The sequence below is a fragment of the Magnolia sinica genome, chromosome 10, assembly GCF_029962835.1.
Source record: "Magnolia sinica isolate HGM2019 chromosome 10, MsV1, whole genome shotgun sequence".
NCBI lineage: Eukaryota > Viridiplantae > Streptophyta > Magnoliopsida > Magnoliales > Magnoliaceae > Magnolia > Magnolia sinica.
In genome coordinates, this window is record NC_080582.1 from 84853739 (window position 1) to 84872072 (window position 18334).

Sequence of the window (18334 nt, forward strand, 5' to 3'; positions counted from 1 at the left end):
TTTCCACTTCAGCTAAGCTGATCGAATATTCTTTTTGTTTATTTATTTGTGATGATCTAATATTCAGCTCAGAGAAAAATAAAGTAACATCCCAAAAGGAAAAAAAGAAGAAGAAGAAAAAGAAAATTGACTGATTGGTATTCAAACCATAAAGATCTTTAGCTCATTCTCAAACAGTGGATCAACGAAAAATGGGCCACACTCGGAAGATGTTTTGCTCATTCTCTGATAGTGGGTCAACAATCAATGGGCCACACGTACGGATGGGCAGAGATTGAGAGACATGTAAACATGCTTCATCAAATCTAGCAAAGACAAGCTGAATATTTGGTACAGAAAATTGGAAACCAAACAGCAAGAATCCAATCAAATTACAATCTTACAATAACCAGCCGCTAATGTATTCTACAAAACAGTAAGTCCCATTATGCATGCTAAGCATGGAGTCTTTAAGCAATTTCTTTTACTATGAAAAAGAGGGACAATGAAATTTCATCCTCCATGAAAATTCTACTTGCTAGATGCATATAAGACTTTTAATGTAGAGGCCAGAAAATCCTCTACCTCGAAAAGCAGAAATGCCCGCAACACGCAGTTTGAAATGGTAACGAGGAACGGAAAGAATTGGAATCTACCGGAGGTTGATCAACTGCCGCCCTTCTGTTTGAGTGTGATCTTGTCTCCTAAGCTGAGGGCGATCCCTTGGGTCTTGCTCCTTATCCTGATGTACCCGCTCAGCTTCCCATCCACTTGCTTCTCGATGCTCACATTCACCAAAGCATCCTCCCCGAACACGCTCTTTGCGTACAGATTTGCAGCCAGAAATCCGCACTCACCATCAAGGGCAGATCTGCAAAACGAAGGCAAATGAAGATGAAATAAAAGAACCGCAGTATTGGTAATGAGAAATGTGATCACCAGCTACTTGCTACAGGCCTTCAGATCCTACCTTCTCTAAATGTGTCAATGCGGGATGGGGGTGATATCCAGTTGGTCTGTTGCATAGTTTTAAAATTCACTGATGACTTGGAAACTCAGCCAAGTTGACTCAGCTCGGCAAGATTTCGAGCAAACTTAGCGAGAAACTCAATTCGGCTAAGTTTAGAAAGACCTGTTGGGTCAACTTGTAAACTCAATCGACTCTACATGACTCACAATCACCCGGCCAAGTCACTTGGCAGTAAAGCAGCATTCTTTAAATAAAACATCAAGGTAGTTGGAGAGATCCATAACCAATGCACTGAACATGATTTTATTGTTGAATTTTTCTATTTTATATCTTTTGCCAAATTCTAAACATTTATTAATACCCCATGATATTTTAAAATTAAATATCGAGTCTAGCCATGAAAAGACTCAATCAGGCCGGAGTCGAACAGATCCGATCCAAATTATGGTATGTTGGTCTCACTGTCTATATTATGCCATGGCCCAAAAATCAGGTGTATCCCAGTGTATGGAAATTGTATAGTAATGACTTGACCAACCATTAACATTCAGCACACACACGAGGCCACCCTGATTTCAGGCCATGGCACGTAAACATTTGAACCAGGTCAACCTCCCTCCCATTCTGAGATATACTAGTCGTGAGACTCCAATAATACTAACATCTTTCATTGGATGATTGGTGATAGTAATGCATGCAAAAGTCAAGATAGATTCAAAACTTACGGTGCAGTGAGGCACTTCATATTTGTTGACTTGATAATGTGATTCAAAAAATCCTTCTCATCTTGAATCACTGTATTCACCGCCACCTGAAATGCAGCCGTAGAAATAACTAACACATGACGAATAATGGGAAAAATGCATTGAGTGCCCCAAACTACAAGATGGCATGGGGTAGTAACTACAAGAATAAGAACATGAACAATTAAGAGTACTAGAATATCAGCCTTGTTGAAACAAGAATCAAATATGAGAAAGGTGCAGATCACAATAATGTTTATGATTTATATGAATACTGTTTAGGAATTTTATGACTGCATTATACAACCCTCAACCAATATAGTCCTGATGAAGATTCCAAGGTCGATACCAATCACTAGGGTGAGAAGGCAAGTGAGATAGATGTGTGCAGTTGTACATATCTCCCTTGCAATATGGGGTGGACCCAAAAAGAAAGGGAAAAGAAGCCTGCTAAATTATGGTTCCAAATTATGTGCCATCCCAAATGCACATTGCTAAGTGTGGCAAAGGGCCAGGAATGGACCTAGCAAAATCAAAATTTTGAATAGGACTGACGCAAAGATATGGCATGACCAGTTCAGAATCCAGGCCCAGCCCATTGTCAGGCCTACACATTGCATCTTGTTGGGTTGAAGTCCCATTAGCCACTATTTGCCACTGCATATGAATGCTACCTGAATCATTTGGTTCCACTTAAGAACTTCAGCAAGTGTACCACTGTCTTGAAGATTGAAATACCAATTTAGCACTTATGTGCCTCATACGACCACTTGTGACCTCAAATGAAATATCCACTGCTAAGCCCATCTGAATTTTCAAGATGACCAGTCCGTGCAGTTAATAGGTACTGAAAAAACCAGAGATAATATTTTTCTTGCAAAAAAAAATCAGGACATGAAACACATGTGAGCTGCCAATGAAGATCCTGTACTTCTCTGAAGGGTATTCAGGACATGGCAAGTGTTTAAATCCATTAAAAACAACAATAATAATAAAGACAAGGGTTTGACACCGCCTGAATTTTCCACCCAGAATCCCACTATCCAGATTGCTACTCTTTACTCAACCGAAATTATGGTTCAATGCTCTTATCATTGATTATGTTATCATATAAATAAATATTTGGAACATTGAGACTTTCACTTTGATTTATGCAGTAGCAGCATATCGTATCATCTAAATCTATGGGTCATTTGTGATCCGGATTAAGGGTCATTTGCAATCCAGAAAACTACTTTTACAGACCTGAAATTATGGTTCCATTCTCATATCTTTGATTATGTTGTAATATAAATCTGTATTTAGAACATTGGAATTTATACTTTGATTTATGCAAGAGCAGGGATATCATGTAATACAATGCTTGCAGGATCAATAACAATAACAAGCTTTGTAAGTGCACACGCTAAACATGTGCCAGCATGGCACACACATGCAAGATCCAATCAATCCATCAAGTTAGTCTGATCTTCTACATGTTTTCCCAAATATAAATCTGGTCCAATCAATCCATCAACCTGATACGTGGGCTATGGCATCAATATTTTGGTGCTGTTATGATGGATGGATTGGATCTTGGACCTATCATGCCATGTTGGCATGTGTGGTGTGTACATGGTTTTATTGCATACAAGTATGTGCTTAACAAAACTTGATAATAATATTAGTCATTCTTACATAAATTCTAAGGCCTTATTTTTTCTGCCTCATGCCACAAATGGTGACTTCTAGATAGAGGTGTACACGAACCGAGCTAGCTCGGTTAGCTCGGTCGACTCAACTCAAAAAAGCTTGATTCAACTCGGTTTGAAGCTGAGTTCGAGCCAAGTCGAGCTGATTTTTTTAGCTCGAAAATGAGTTCGAGCCGAGTTCGAGCTGGCCTCAGTTTGACTCGACTCAGATCGAACCCATCTCGAATCGAACTCGGATCAAACCAGTTCGGTGACTCGGTTACTTTGATATTGATGTTGCTCACCAAGTGTTTGATGAAATGACAAAAAGAAGTGTGGCTGGTGGCAAGGAAGGTATGTATATGAAACCAACACCCTTTTTTTTTTTTCTTGATTTTTATGTTGCTTAGAAGGTGTTTGATAAAATACCTGTAAAACCATTGCTGCTGTCTCAAATACAGTGAGATTTTGAAGGTGCAGTCCAGGTGTTTGTGAAAATGCTGCAATGGCGAACTCGGCTCGAATTGGCCCAAGCTGCTGACTGAACCGAGCTGAGCTGGCCAGTCAGGCTCGAGGACTGAGCTGAACCGAGTTTGAGCTAAGGTCAGCTAGTGACCGAGCCGAGTCGAGCTGAGGCCAGCTCGACTCAGTTCGACTCGATGTACACCCCTACTTCTAGGTGACCCTTGGGGTTCATCATTACACTCTTTTATCTTTTGCACCAGTTATGGATGAATTAACCCTGCTAGTATTCATGAAGAGGCCTCTTGGTGTATGTTGTTTGTGGATGACATGGTGTTGGTTGATGAGACTTGAGAGAGGACGCCTGCTAAATTAGAGGTAGCTTCTAGAGCCTACAGACTTTAAAACTAATAATGCCAAGATACGAATTTAAGATGCAACTTTGGTTGCAATCATGGTATTAAAAAATGCCAAAGAAACGGCCATAATGGCTGTTACGTAATGGTAACAGCGGACTGTTACACAATTGGGGTCGTAAAGGCCCGTTCCAAAAATTTTGGACCGTTAAACATTCCTGTTACTGAATACCTTGGTTGGAATACTTACAAGGGCAAGGCCTAAAATCAATGGTGAAGTACCTCAAAGAGATGTAATTCATTACATTGGCTATATAATTAAAAGAAAGGAGAGATTGATGATAATGTTTTCCAATAGAACTAGCACTGAGTAGATGAAGTAGTTGTTCCTCTAGAGTCTTGTATGGTCATCGAATGCTAATGACATATGACTATTTAAGAGAAATTTCTATAGGTAGGTATTTGAAGAGTACATGTTTTGTAACGTTGGTTGATGCCAAGATCTGTAGAAGAGCTACTTTGGGCATGGCATGGTGGAGGCATAAGTAGGGTGGGGAAAGTCATATGGAAGCTCCTAATTATGGCGGTGATGTGGTCTATTTGGGGGGCTAGGAATGAGCGTTGTTTTAGATATCAATATCTAGACCATGAGGAAGTCATTAGAAGAATTAATGCTTTTTTAAAAAGGACTGGGCTTTTATTGTAAGATAAGATTAGGCTGATTTTTGTTTGCCCTTAGCTTGCTTGTATTCTTTTCTCACTTCTTGAGAGCTTCTTAATAAAGTGATTGTTATCTCTCAAAAAAAAAAAAAAAAAAAAAAACCCTTACCTAAATTGTAGGTGACAAAAGAAAGTTTATGCACTGGGGACTCGGTGCCCCTCTATCATGTACTTTTCATTTATTATGGTCAAATAGAAGTTCATAGTGATTATAAAGAGAAAGAGAAAAAAAAAAAAACAAGTAATAATAATTCAAAAGGGAAATAAATGATTGAGGTACCTTGTTTTCCCATTCGAATTCAGCCCACATGTTTCTAAATGCCACATCAGCACAGGTTGCTGGAGAAATGTAGTCCATGATGTCGATGTGGATATCATTGAGGACCACAACTGTTCGTTCAAGCACATTCGAAGTCTCATAAACAATGTTACCAAATATGACTCCAGTTTCAGTTGAAGAGACCTTAATATTGGCGCGTATTTGCTTGCTTGATTCTGGAGCAAGGGTATAGTTCTGGGGACGCTCAACAAGTTTGAGATCCCCCATGGTTGCCAACTCCAAGCACAAGTTCTGAAGTGTCTCCTTAGTTCGGTTGATGACTGTAACATCAAGGACAATGTCATAATGATGAACTGTCACATATGCTTCAGCATACACGGGATCACTGAAGCCTGTGAGTTGAAGAATGCGATTCAGCTTATTTGCATCATCTCCATCCTTGGTGAACTCTCCAGTCGCACGTTTTAAATCGTCTTGAACTTCATCTTCTAATTCTAGCTGGCTCATGCCCTGGAAAAATATATATGCAATCAAGACAAGAAAATTTATTGCGAAGTGCCAATGTGGTGTTTATGACTGCCATATGTGCAACACGAAAGGGGCAGATGATGTAAAAAAGCATTTTAAGAGCAAATATAAAAAGCAGTGTTTCCCTTTTTACATCCTAAAGTCGAAAGGTTAAGACATTTGTCTGCAAGCTCAGGTTACAAAACAGGTCATCTTAGTAAAAGATCATCTTCACAGGAGCATGAAGTTAAAAGAAAAAAAATAAAAAGGAAAAAAATAAAAATAAATCAAACTGCAGAAAGCTTAGAAGGCAAGGCATATCGTATACTAGGTTTATTTACCAGTTCTCTGGATAACCGAAAGCTCAAAAAAGGCTATCTCAATCCAATTTGTAACAAATTCATTGGATTTCAAATTTCACTGAACATAAAAGTTTATAAATACAATACAATCTATCAGGCTACAAAATATGAAAATTAAACCAGCAGAATCCAGAGAGATTAAAAGCTAGTTGAAAGGCCCAGTTTACTTGTCAGGTTCATGGATCCATGCATGAAAAGTTCTCTGATAACTGAATTTTCGGTAAGTTCATTGGAATAACATTACCCAATTGGATGGAGAGGTGCCCTTTGATCCAGCAGCATGATCTTCGATCCAGCGGCATGCTCTTCCGAGGCCGATATCCGATCATCAGCCAGGTCTGCTCAAGGTGACGAGGAAGATTGGGGCCCTAAACTGTTCTGCTCTGAACTTTTCTGGTTAGAAGTCGAAGGATTTTCGGATTTGATTAAACTTTGGTGGGAATCTTTTGAGGTAGATGGCTTTGCAAGGTACAGGTTGAGTCAGAAGTTGAGATTACTGAAAGGTAAGATCAACTCTTGGAAGAAGGAGTTGATCTTGGAAGAGATCACTGTTCAGAAAAAGAAAAAACACATGGAAGAAAGAGGTCTTGGGGAAAGGGATGCAGAGATCGACAGCATGCGTGAGGAATTCCACTCTTGATGGGAAAGAAGAGGAGCATGTCACAAGAAGAAACAAGCGTGCCAAGCTGTCTTACTGACTACAAGGGTTGGGTCAAAAAAGTAGAGATAAAGTGGAGACAGAGATCAACAGAATTGGACCCATTCCGGTGGACAGGGTCTGACTGAAAAGAGAGACCAAATTTGTGAAGCCATAGTGCAGTTTTACAGGAACCTTCTTTCTGATACAGGATAGCAGTGGCCTCATTTGGATAATCTTGCTTTCCATCATTTTTCGGAAAAGGAAGCCGAATACCTTGAAAGACTAGTGTCTGAAGTGCAAAATTAAGCTAGCAGTGGACTCTTTGAGTAGGGACAAGGTGTTGGGATCGGATGGATTCCCTATAGCCTTTTTCCAAGTCTTTTGGAATGTGGTTAAAAGGATGTCGTCTGCTTTGTTAAAGATTTTTTTTTTTTTTTAGTGGGAGTTGTCGACAGACCTAAGGGCTTCCTTCATAATGATTATCCCAAAGGTCAAAGGAGAGGATGGTTTGAAGGATTTCAGGCTGATTAGCCTCCTAGGGGGCCTTATATGATTCTTGTGAAAATTCTAGCATCTCGATTCAAGGCGGTTCTTCCTTCTATTATCCTAGACAACCAGGGAGCTTTTGTAGCAAGCAAGCAGATACCAGATAGTTGATAGCTCATGGTACATTGACTCAAAATATAAGGAAGGTTTGAGTAATATAGTTTGCAAGCTGGATATTGAGAAAGCCTACAACCATGTTCATTGGTGTTTCTTGGACTACATGCTCGGGCATTTGGGGTGTGGATAGAGATGGAGGGGTTGCATTCAAGAATGTGTTTGATTAGCAGCATTCTTAGTCCTAGTGAATGGATCTCCCAAAGGCTTTTTTAAGGCATCCTGAGGTCATATGTAGGGCGACCCACTCTCCTTGTTCCTATTCATTGTGGTTTCAGAGGCTCTAAGTAAGATGATATCTAAAGGGCAAGAGATCAGTTTATTCCAAGGATTTAAAGTGTCTAAGGAAGGCATCCCAATTTCCCATCTCCGATTTGCGGATGACACGATACTAAACTATGAGGCAAACAAGGTTATGTTGGATAACTTGCGAAATATTTTGAAATGCTTTGAATTTGTGTCAGGTTCAAAGGTTAACTTATCCAAGAGCAAGATGCTAGGTATTCATGTCTTCTGAACAGACCCCAAGGGCTGCAAGTGTTTTTAGGTGTAAGGTGGAAGCTTTCCATCTGTATCCCCGGCCTTCCGTCATACATTGGGAAACCGGCTAAGCACTGTTGGGATAGGATGGTTGAGAGAGTTGAAAGGAAGCATGCGATCTAGAAGAGTCAATATCTTTCCTTGGGAGGGCATTTGATGCTGATCGGGGCTGCTTTCTCTAACATGCATGTCTACTTCATGTCTATGTTTAAATGTTCCCAATTAGTGTTAGATAAGTTGAAGAGGCTATAACGAGATTTTTTTTGGAGTGGGTCCGAGAGGGGAAAAATCATCTGCTAAATTAGAGGAGGCATGCAAGCCATTTTTGGAAGGGGGGCTGGTATTAGGGTTTTGGGGGACATGAATAAGGCTCTGCTCTCGAAGTGAACATGGAGGTTTGGGACTGAAAGAGGGGTGGTGGGAGGTTATAGCTTGTAACTATGGAGTTGAGTTTGGGGGGTGGTGGGTTAAGTCCTCTTTACAAGGCCTCCCATATGTGGAGAGTAGTTTCCAATGTGATGCCCAATTTTAAGGAAAGGGGTCTCCTTTTCAGTGGGTGACAGTTCTGCGCCCAAAAAGACTTTCCTAGGCTGGCTCGTCTCTTGTCAGAATCAAATATCTAGGTGGCTTGCTGCTTGGAGGTGCATGGTGTAGTGATTTGGGCTCCTCCATGTCAAAGGAAACTTCCGGATGAGGAAGTGGGGCCGTTTATAAGTCTTTTGGACCAGCTGTAGGGTGCTTTCCCATCCTTCAAGAAGAGGGACCAAATGGTTTCAAACCAGGTCATTTCTCAGCCCGCTCTTTCTATAGCTTGCTTTTAAAGTTCTAGATTTGGGAGCGGAAGATGTATGCTTCCACTTAGTGCTATGAAGCCCCTCCTAGGGTTGCAGCTTTTGTGTGGCTGGTGGGAAAGAATAGGGTCCTCGCAATTGATAATCTCCAGAGAGGAGCTATGATCTTTCTGAATGTGTATGTGATGTGCATGAACGATGCCGAATTGGTTGACCACCTTTTCATATATTGCCCTGTGGCCCGCATGGTGTGGTAGACCTTTGCTCTCTTCAATGTCAATTGGGTAACGCTGAAGTCGAACATAGATTTCCTCTTGGCATGGCAGGTGGAAAGGGTCATACAGTGGTTTGGAGGCTGACCGACATGCCAGCCCTTTGGGCTATTTGGGGGGAACGATCAGGCTGATGGTTTGGTGGCAGATTTGGTTAGAATGATCAGGCTGATGGTGGTGGAATGGGCTTCCAAGTTACATCTCAGATTTGATTTCCCTCTTTGGTTTGTAATTTTCCTCTTTGTTTGTTTCCTATCCTTGCCTTAGTCTTTGGCTAGGCGGGTTTTTAATAAAATTGCATTGCTGCTCCAGAGAAAAAGAAAAAAAATAAAAATGAAGTTCATCAACTGTCAAGTAATGAAAACTTTATTCCTTATTTTCAATATGTTTTCTTCAAGTGAATAGCATTTATTAATCAAGCTAAGAGTGGTTCAGAATCCTACCTTTAGGCTAGAGATAATGATATTGCCTTGTTTGTGCATTCATCCAGGGAGCTTGAAGGCTATCAAAGAATCGGAACTTATTTTACATATTTCCTTTTTGGAGAAAAAAAAAATCTGAAGCAATCTACTCCCAATTTAAAATATTCTCAAGATTTTCTATTAAAAAATTTGTGTTAGCTACTTTTAACAGGTTCTGGCAGTCTCAATTGATATGTAAAATGTTAGCCCTAAAAAACATTTTTTTCTTCTTTTGATGATAACTGTGCTTATTTGTCAGAAATGATTCAACTTGAGCAGCATGGTAAATAAGGGAAACCATTGGATTGGCAGAATATGGTCGACCAGCCCAGGGGATTCAAATGTTGATCTGAAAACTAGCTAATAATTTCCACCATAACATATAACCATAAGCACATTTCTAGAATCAGTGGTATTCTAAGAAGATATAGTCAAACTAAAAGGCATAAACACTTGAACAATGATGGATCATGTTCCGCATTTAATGTAAGAAATGGTATGATATACAAAGAGTGGGCAAATGGATGCAGCAGTAACCATGTCTATGTTTATTCAATCCTTTTCAAAAAAAGGAAACCTAGGAATCTAGTTTGAGAGAATATGAATACTATATAAATGTGTGAACAGATGTTCAATTGAATTGAATTGCAATTCATTGAATTTACTAGCGGAAATGAACAGAGTGCTGCCATTTTAATTCACGATGACAATCAAACACCCATTTGCAATTCCCTACATTTCAAGTTGGACTGGAAACAACAGTTACACCCTCATTATGAATGGACCCCCCTTTGGTCATTTACTACTCTTTACGGTATTGAACAGTTGTAACTCAATCCAATTGAGAATGCAAAGGCAACTTACAAAAAAAGTACCAATAAACTAGTACCAGAAAAATAAAAACACCAATAACACATTCTTCCTAGAAGATACATTTTCCATAATCATCTAAATATGGCCGACCGCAATAAGTGACTTAAGCAATGTGTTCAGGTTATTAAGGCTACATGTAAAATCCTATTTGCAAAAGAGATAGAAGATGTGGCAAGCATGCTTACCTTTCTACTCTTCAAGTGATAAAAGTCAATAAGGTCATCTGGTTGGGCATGAGATATCTGGGCCTTTGCTTTTATCTCCTCCGTTTCACGGAACTGCTTATCTGCAAGCATCTTCACGAAACTCTGGCGGCATGACTGCAACCATATCTTCCTCACTTCATCGCCCGTATTACACAACAGCCTTATGCAAAGCACAATCCGTTCATAAGAATCGTTATCAATCGGGTGGGGCATGAATGAAGATTGCCCCAATTGGAGCATTGAGACCATGATCAGCAGCGCCTCACTAGTCGCTTTGTTCACTTCGGCCCTTGACGGCTGAACCTCTTCCAATCTCAGAACAAGCTTAGTCAACGTGCAAGCCACAACTGCACCGACAAAAAAGTCACCCGTAAGGATCAGCGACCTCAAATTCCCAGGTGAAGCTAAGGATCCTTGGACAATGGTTGGGGCGGATATGGCAGTCTCCGATGCCGCACTTTGGGTGGCATAGGTCCCATCTGCAAGAATCGCAGGTCTCCTAGAAGAAACAGTGATAGAGCTCGGTTGTGGTGGCTGTTTTGAAGAATCAGTTACATCCCCTTCTTCGGGGACTGTATAGAACGGCAGATCCCCTAGACACTGCTTAATCGTCGAAATCCCACTCTCAACTTCGGACAATGACAAGCAATACTCTCCTATGATCCAAAGTGCACACGAACAGACCCGTGCCACCCGGATCTGATAGAATGTGTCCAAGAGCCTCGTGATTATAGACACGCGGAGCTTTGGGTTTGTCTCAATGATCTCGCGGACGAAAACGACCACGTCCATCGCAGATGCCACATTGCTGTCACCCAGGAAGTCCATCAGGAGGTGGACCACCGTGCTTGCGACCTCCGGGAATTTGATCGCGCACGAATGAATAGCCTGGACCAGCATCTGCCTGTACTCCCCGTTCTTCTCAAGCTCGCCACTCTGTGTCTTCACCACTTCCTTCTTCAGCATAAGCACGACTTCATCGATGTTCCGTGGGGTTATCAATTCAAGAGCGATGTCAATCGTCTTCCGCCGGATGTCGAGGTTCGGGCTTGACAAGGCCCGCAGCACGTCCATGATCACATCAACCATGATGTCCCGGTGCAGGGTCTTGAGCTCATTGAGCCGATCAAGCACAATGAGCTTCACGTTGTTGTCACTCTGTGACAGGAGGAGCTGGCAGTATGTGTTGGCTGCAGCCCGGATCGCTGTGGGGGCCGACGAGAGGGACACGAGCGTCCCGGCGCACTCGTAAATAACAGCAGCCGAGGGGGCATTCAGCAGAGATATGATGATTTTGATGTACTTACCCTTTTCCCCTCGGTTCGTCCTGCAGACCTTCCGGATCAGCTCCAGCACAACCATCTGCAGCAGCTCGTTCCACTCCGGGACGCTGTCAACATTCGAGAGCAAGTAGTTCACAGCCCGCTCCTGGGCGCAGGTGAACAGCATCAGGAAGGAATTCCGCTTTGCAGACGGGTCCTGCTCGGATGCCAGCATCCGCTCAATCACCTCCGGCGCATCAGCCAGCAGCTGCTCCCCCTGCGGGAGCTTGTAGATCGACATGACGGCCAGGATCGCATTTCGCCGGATGAACGGGTGGCGATGCTCGAGGTTCGAGAGGACAGATGGGATCAGCGGCTCGATGATCTCGGCCTCGTTGAGGCGGCAGAGGAATCGAAGTGTGACGCCACGGATGTACTCGTTCGGATGCTGGAGATTGTTGCGGAGATTCTGGCAGATCAAGATCATTTCAGGGAGGACACGACCCTTCGAATCGGTCTTCTCGATGATCTCTAGGTATAGTAGGAGGAGCTTCTGGACCGTGTGATCTTCGGAGGGGAGGACGTAACGGACGATCGTGATGAAGAGCTGGGGCAAGGTTTCGCCGTTGAGGAGAAGCATGATCGATTTCTTCATGGCATCGATCTTCGCCTCCACGTCGTTGCCTTCAAGGGCCTCCTTGATCTCGTTAGCCAGGGAGGGGGCGGCCTTGTCGAAGTGGATCAGGAGACTGCAGGATTTCTCCATCTTGGACGGTGGCGATGATGCCGGTGGTGTTGGTCAAGGGTTTTGAGATTGGGATGGATGTGCGTTTGGGCGGGCGGAGGATTGTGATTTGGAGGGATTTGGATCTAGAAATTTGGGTGTGTTCTAGCAAAAATGAGGGTTTCGATTTCTTACCTTTTGGAGATGGAGAATCTGTGGAAGACGATCGTGCCCTTGACTGGCAGAGATGGCGGAGGTTGAGGACCGTGGTTTCTGTAGAATTCGAGGGGCGTTTTGGGAAATTTGAGGGAGAGATCTGAGATCTGCAACTCCCGCGCGTCGGTTGCAGCAAGGGAAGACGGAGCGAAGACAAGAGTAAAAGAGAATGAATTATATGATACAAAGCCGGCTTTGTTTCATTGTATACACCGCTTCTGATATATGAGAAGTGGAGTCCATGATTTATTGATCAGGACCATTGATACGTTATACGTCATTGTGTAAAATTATAAATTAAAATACTATTATAAATATTCATATAAATTTATATTAGGAAATCTTTATTTGACTATGGACCGTTGTAATGTTTCTCTTCTTAATGCTATCTGTAAGCAAAAAATCGTAAGGTTGATATCGTTCGATTAATAAAAGTTTTAATTCATAAATCACTTTTAGTGGTTGAAATATTTCAATGGGATGGATTTTAAAATATGGGCCCCAGCTATGATAATTCAAAGGGCGTGTATATGTTTTATGATGCCCGCTACGCATCATTCCTAATGAAGATTACTCGGATGACTAAGGTTCTCGATCCTACTCTCGCACATGTGCCATTGCGGCACTTGGAGATGCTGTTCGCTCGTGTAAGATCAGGGCCGTTCTTCTGGTGGGTCCCACTGTTTTTTTTTTTCTTCTGAATGTAAAATCAGGCAGCTACGGGTATCAGATAGGCCACCTGTACGGAGCATAGTTAAAATGAATATTGATCTAGGAAATGTGCTGAGGCTACTCGCGCGTGTAAGATCTGAATCCCACTAGCGACAGATACAGATTTCCTGCAAAAGCCTTTTGCAGTAAGCTCCTGCATTTGGAAGCTATGTGGGTCCCAAAGTGATGTTTGTAAGAAATCCACCCCGTACATCCGTTTTTCTATATAATTTTAGATAGAAAAACCAAAAATGAGCCAGATGCAACATTCGAGTGGGCCACACCAGAGGAAAAACTGAGGCAAGAAATTCCTACCGTTGAAACCTTCCTGGGCTCCACCTTGATGTTTATATTCCATCCAAACCGTTTATAATGTCATTCCCACGGAGATGAACTAAAACAACAAAAAACTTAGCCTGATAAAGAACTTTTGTAGCCGCACGAATGTTTCAAATATGTTCGTTCAAATGCTACTGTTTCTTCTCGTGTGGCCCACTTGAATCTTGGATCCGGTTCATTTTTCGTAGAATGTCCTAAAATAACCTCCCACAACAGATGAACGGGGTGAATTTATCAAAAAGATCAGTGGCCCCACCTACCTTACCGCACAGGAACTTCCTGCGACGTACCAGAAAGCATGCGTGTGAAGTCGTGGACGTTCTTTGGTGGGACCCACTGTTGTGGTCCCAAATAATAAAATGTTTCGCTCTTAATGTTCGCCAAACGTGTGAATGACGGATGATGGATAAGTAGCCTGATCGTCAGGGGCCATGGAATGAACATCCCAAAACTTACACACGTGTGCCAAGCTGCCGTCAATGTCAGCTGCAAGTAGAAGCTAGATTGGAACCTAGATTTTGGGCTCGAGTATCGGCCTGATCTTCGGACCAAGTATCATTTGCGCAGGGGTCCACATGAGTAGACCCAAAACCGAGTAAGAAGAGAAGTCAACCGACTAGTCTGGCTGGGCCCTATGGGCCAACGGGCCTGTTCGTTCTTGTTAAAATGCAATATCTATCAAGGCCCAGGCCTGAGCCCAAATCTATGGCGTTTATGGTTCCAGTGGCTGAAATGCTTTCCAAATTAAAAATTCCATAGTATTTCAATGGCCTAGATTCAACCATTCCAGTGGATTTAACAAAATGTAAGAGATGATTACTTACTTTATAATGGGCCCAGGAGCTTCCCCCCATATTACCAGCCACAGATCTTGGACCCAACTCGATCACCAGGCCCAGTATCGAGGCTCAAGGTAACAGTCCATCAGGAGGCTAGTGAGTAGCCCGAGGTGTCCAATGTCCTCATTGATTTGCTGATCGAAGCCGTTGATTCAAGGATGTGCGGTATGGATGATATGCCTCGAAACCTTTGACGTTGAAAGATAATAATCCTTTGTATGGTGGACTACAAAAAGAAGATCGAGATAAATGATATGGTTTAAGGCTCAAAGGTTGAATGGCTATGATCCTTCAATCTTGAAATTGTTTCAAATTCATATACAAGGTGGAGCCCATCAGATCAATGGTCTGAATCATCCAATAATGGTTATCAACAGACTAGTCTGGCTGGGCCCACTAGGCTCACGGGCCAGCTTGTTGCTTGTTTAAAAGCAAGTTCAATTAAGGCCCAGGGTCGAGCCCAAATCTAGGAGTTATGGTTCCAGGAGCTGAAGTGGGTGTGGGCTTCGGCCCAAAAAACAAAACCTGGCCTGTTAGCTCGGCCTCGGTGCTGAGTGAAGTTGACTGGCATGAGTTAGCACCGAAAACATGCCCAACTCAGCTTGACTCAGACGAGTCAACCTTGACTCAAGCCCGAGTCTCAACTCAACTGAAGACCAGACGAGTGGGTCCAAGTCACAATGCCTTTTTTCGATGTCTTGGCCAATCCTAATAGCTCGAGGTCCATTATCAAGCTCGACTATGGGTAGAAATGGGCTTTGTTGCCGGCCTTGTGGGCCCAGGCCTTTGGCCCCAACCTAGGCACAAGGGCAAAGCCTAGGCTTGAAATTTAGGCCCAGGTCTGGTCTCGACTTGGCTTGGGCCAATATTGAATGGTCTAGCCTGGCGGATTTCCGCCGTCTAATCACTTGTCAAGTGAGCCATTGATGTATGACGTGGCACAGATACATTCCTAACATGGTTACGTCAAAACAAGACCAAACTAAGAATCAGTAGTCCATTGGCTCCCAGCCCAATCCTCTGTGGGGCATGATGTAACTAGGCCCAAGCACATTCGGTTTGAAGAAATTTAATTTAGATATGGAGAAATTATTGTTTTAAGTATGAATAGTAAATCGGTCCTAACTTTTGATCTCGGCATCAATATGGGACACATGAGCTATCAATCTTTTTCGTAATGATCAACTGACCCACTATGCATACATTTGTTTGACAAGAAAACACACTCTTCCCATTCAAAATGAGATTTAGAGAAAATTTACTATTTTTAATAATTTCAATTTTTGTCATATTTCCTTATTTTTAGATTTTAAAATTTTTATCTTTTTTAAAAATTACTCGTAATCATGCTAGGACTCATCTCTATTTTTAGCAAATTATATTTTATATGAGTTTTACTATTTTTAATAACTTAGGATTAAAATTTTGCTATTTTGGATAATTTCAAACTAGGGTATTATTTTTTCTTTATTAAGAGTGTAATCGAGAAATCATAAATTATTCAATAAAAATATTCAGGTTTTTTTTTTTTTTCCTTGTGAATTCAATAAACTACTTTATGGATTTATGGTCTTTACTACTTGGGGAAGACGGTGATCTTCTTCTTTACTCCCTCACACCTTTTCCCATGTTAACCATAGTTATCCAAATTAATGTTGGTTTGATAAATTCCCACTCAATGTGCATGTGTGGTTTAAAGGAACTCTTGAATGTAAGTCATATTTCTATCATCAAAATCATTTATAAAAACAAACTTAGTATTAGCTGTTTCAAACCCTTGACTGTGCAAGGTCACCTAAGCCAAGGCCAAGGCTAATGCCCTTTAGCCATATTGGGGCCAGAGCATAGGCTCTGACAATTAGGGCTAGGCTAAGGTGATGTAGGGCATAACATATATACATTCCTAACATAGTTGGATTAAAAGAAAGCCAACAAAGGGGGAATTAATTCGTCATATTTGAGTCTAATCTTACAAAGGACATGACATAATTGGGCCCCATGTGTATCCGTTATGAAGAAATTCAATCAAGATGGGGAGAAATTATTGTTTGAAGTATAAATTGTAAATTTGTCATAATTTTTTATTCAAGTATTGTTATGGGATGTACAACTTCTCAATATTTACCATGATGGAGATTTGGGGTTAGTCAACCTATATAGTGGGTTGTGTTTGTCCATTTCGCATGCACCCTTCCAGATCAAAAATAGGATTTTCGAGAAAAAATTACTATTTTTAGTAATTTCAATTTATGTTATATTTTCTTATTTTTTGAGTTAATTTACATTAACCCACATAGTGGGTCGCATCTATCTGTTTCACAAGAAAATGTATGCTTTCAGTTCAAAAATGAAATTTTAGAGAAAAAATATTATTCTTAATAATTCTGATTCTTGTCATGTTTCTTTATTTTTAGAGTTTTAGAATTTCATCCTTTTTAAGTTTATTTGGACTTCTTTATTTTTTGAAAAATTAGATTTTAGATGAGTTTTATTATTTCTAGCAACCTCTATTAAGGTTAAGATTTTGTTGTTTTCGATAATTTTGAATTGAAATTTTATTTTATTTTATTTATTAGTGGTGTAATTGGAAAATCATAGACATTAAATATTATTCGATAAAAATATTAGAGTTTTATTTATTTTTTCGAATGGATTTAAGAAACTTTATTGTGGATTCAAGGCTTTTACCACTTGAGGAAGACAATGCTACTTCTCTCATTATTAATTTCACTCTACTCATATGGCAAACCCAGCCATTTCTACCTATAATGTTGACTTGAGCCAGAGTCATGACATGTCTACACCGACTAACAAATGCTGGGGTGCAATTTCAAAATAAGAAGTCAATAATATTTCAACAACCTAGATTCAACCAATTAAGAGGATTATTGAAAAGAAAATTTTAGTAATAAAAAACTACCTAATTAATAATATTAAATTTAGATTATGGTACTTGAAAAAAAGGTTTTCAATTAGCTACCACATTAATTCAAAGTAATTACCATTAGAGAACTTTTGTTGCACTTCTTAAAGATGAGTCAGGTGGTCCATTGGAAGAAAGAGGTTACAACACGATGGGCTCGACCATAATATTTACATAAAATTCACTTCCACCACTAGGTGCATCACAACTATATTAGACCCAAGGCCCAAAATTATCTCCATTTGTGATTTCAGTTACCAACAGAATTGGGAGTAGTATACATGACAACATTCATCCCTCCGGTCAAATTCCTCTAGCATAGCTCACTTGAATCATGGATGAGCTTAATTTTTAGCCCCATTAAAATTTAGTGTGAAATCTAAGGGGTCATTTGGCACCTAGATTGCAGGGGATTTTTTCAAATCCCCTCGTTGTTTTGCAGCATAAAGTAACCAGGGGTTTCAAATCCAGGAGGTTTCCAATCCTCTCTTTGAGAGGGTTTGTAATCCACCGTGAGAGCTTGGATTACACTTAAAATCATTTCAATAGTTGCAGGTGTAACATGTGTCACTATACACTATTATTTTACTAGGCACATGGCCCACTAATGATGATCAGCACCATCCAAACATTGTCCATATAAATCAGTACCATCCAATCATTGTCTAATACCATCCAAACATTGTCCATGTAAATCAACAATTAAAAATCATTGGTTAGTCACTCAGACATGATCTTGTGCTTGTGGCCGATCTGAGACTTGGAATTTCATCATTTTTAGGTAAAGTATATATTTCAGCGGGCTTATCACAACCATTGTGTCAAAAA

At 40.9% G+C, this 18334-nt stretch overlaps 1 protein-coding gene across 1 annotated transcript; it reads right to left on the reverse strand.

The window, feature by feature from the left end:
- Positions 1-340: 340 nt before the first annotated feature.
- Positions 341-12842, reverse strand: LOC131217251 (coatomer subunit beta-1). The gene is made up of 4 exons (XM_058212108.1): positions 10472-12842; positions 5181-5690; positions 1675-1760; positions 341-850 (listed from the first exon to the last, which is right to left on the reverse strand). The coding sequence occupies exons 1-4, from the start codon at positions 12518-12520 to the stop codon at positions 646-648; spliced, it is 2850 nt and encodes a 949-aa protein (XP_058068091.1). The 5' UTR covers positions 12521-12842; the 3' UTR covers positions 341-645.
- Positions 12843-18334: the final 5492 nt, after the last annotated feature.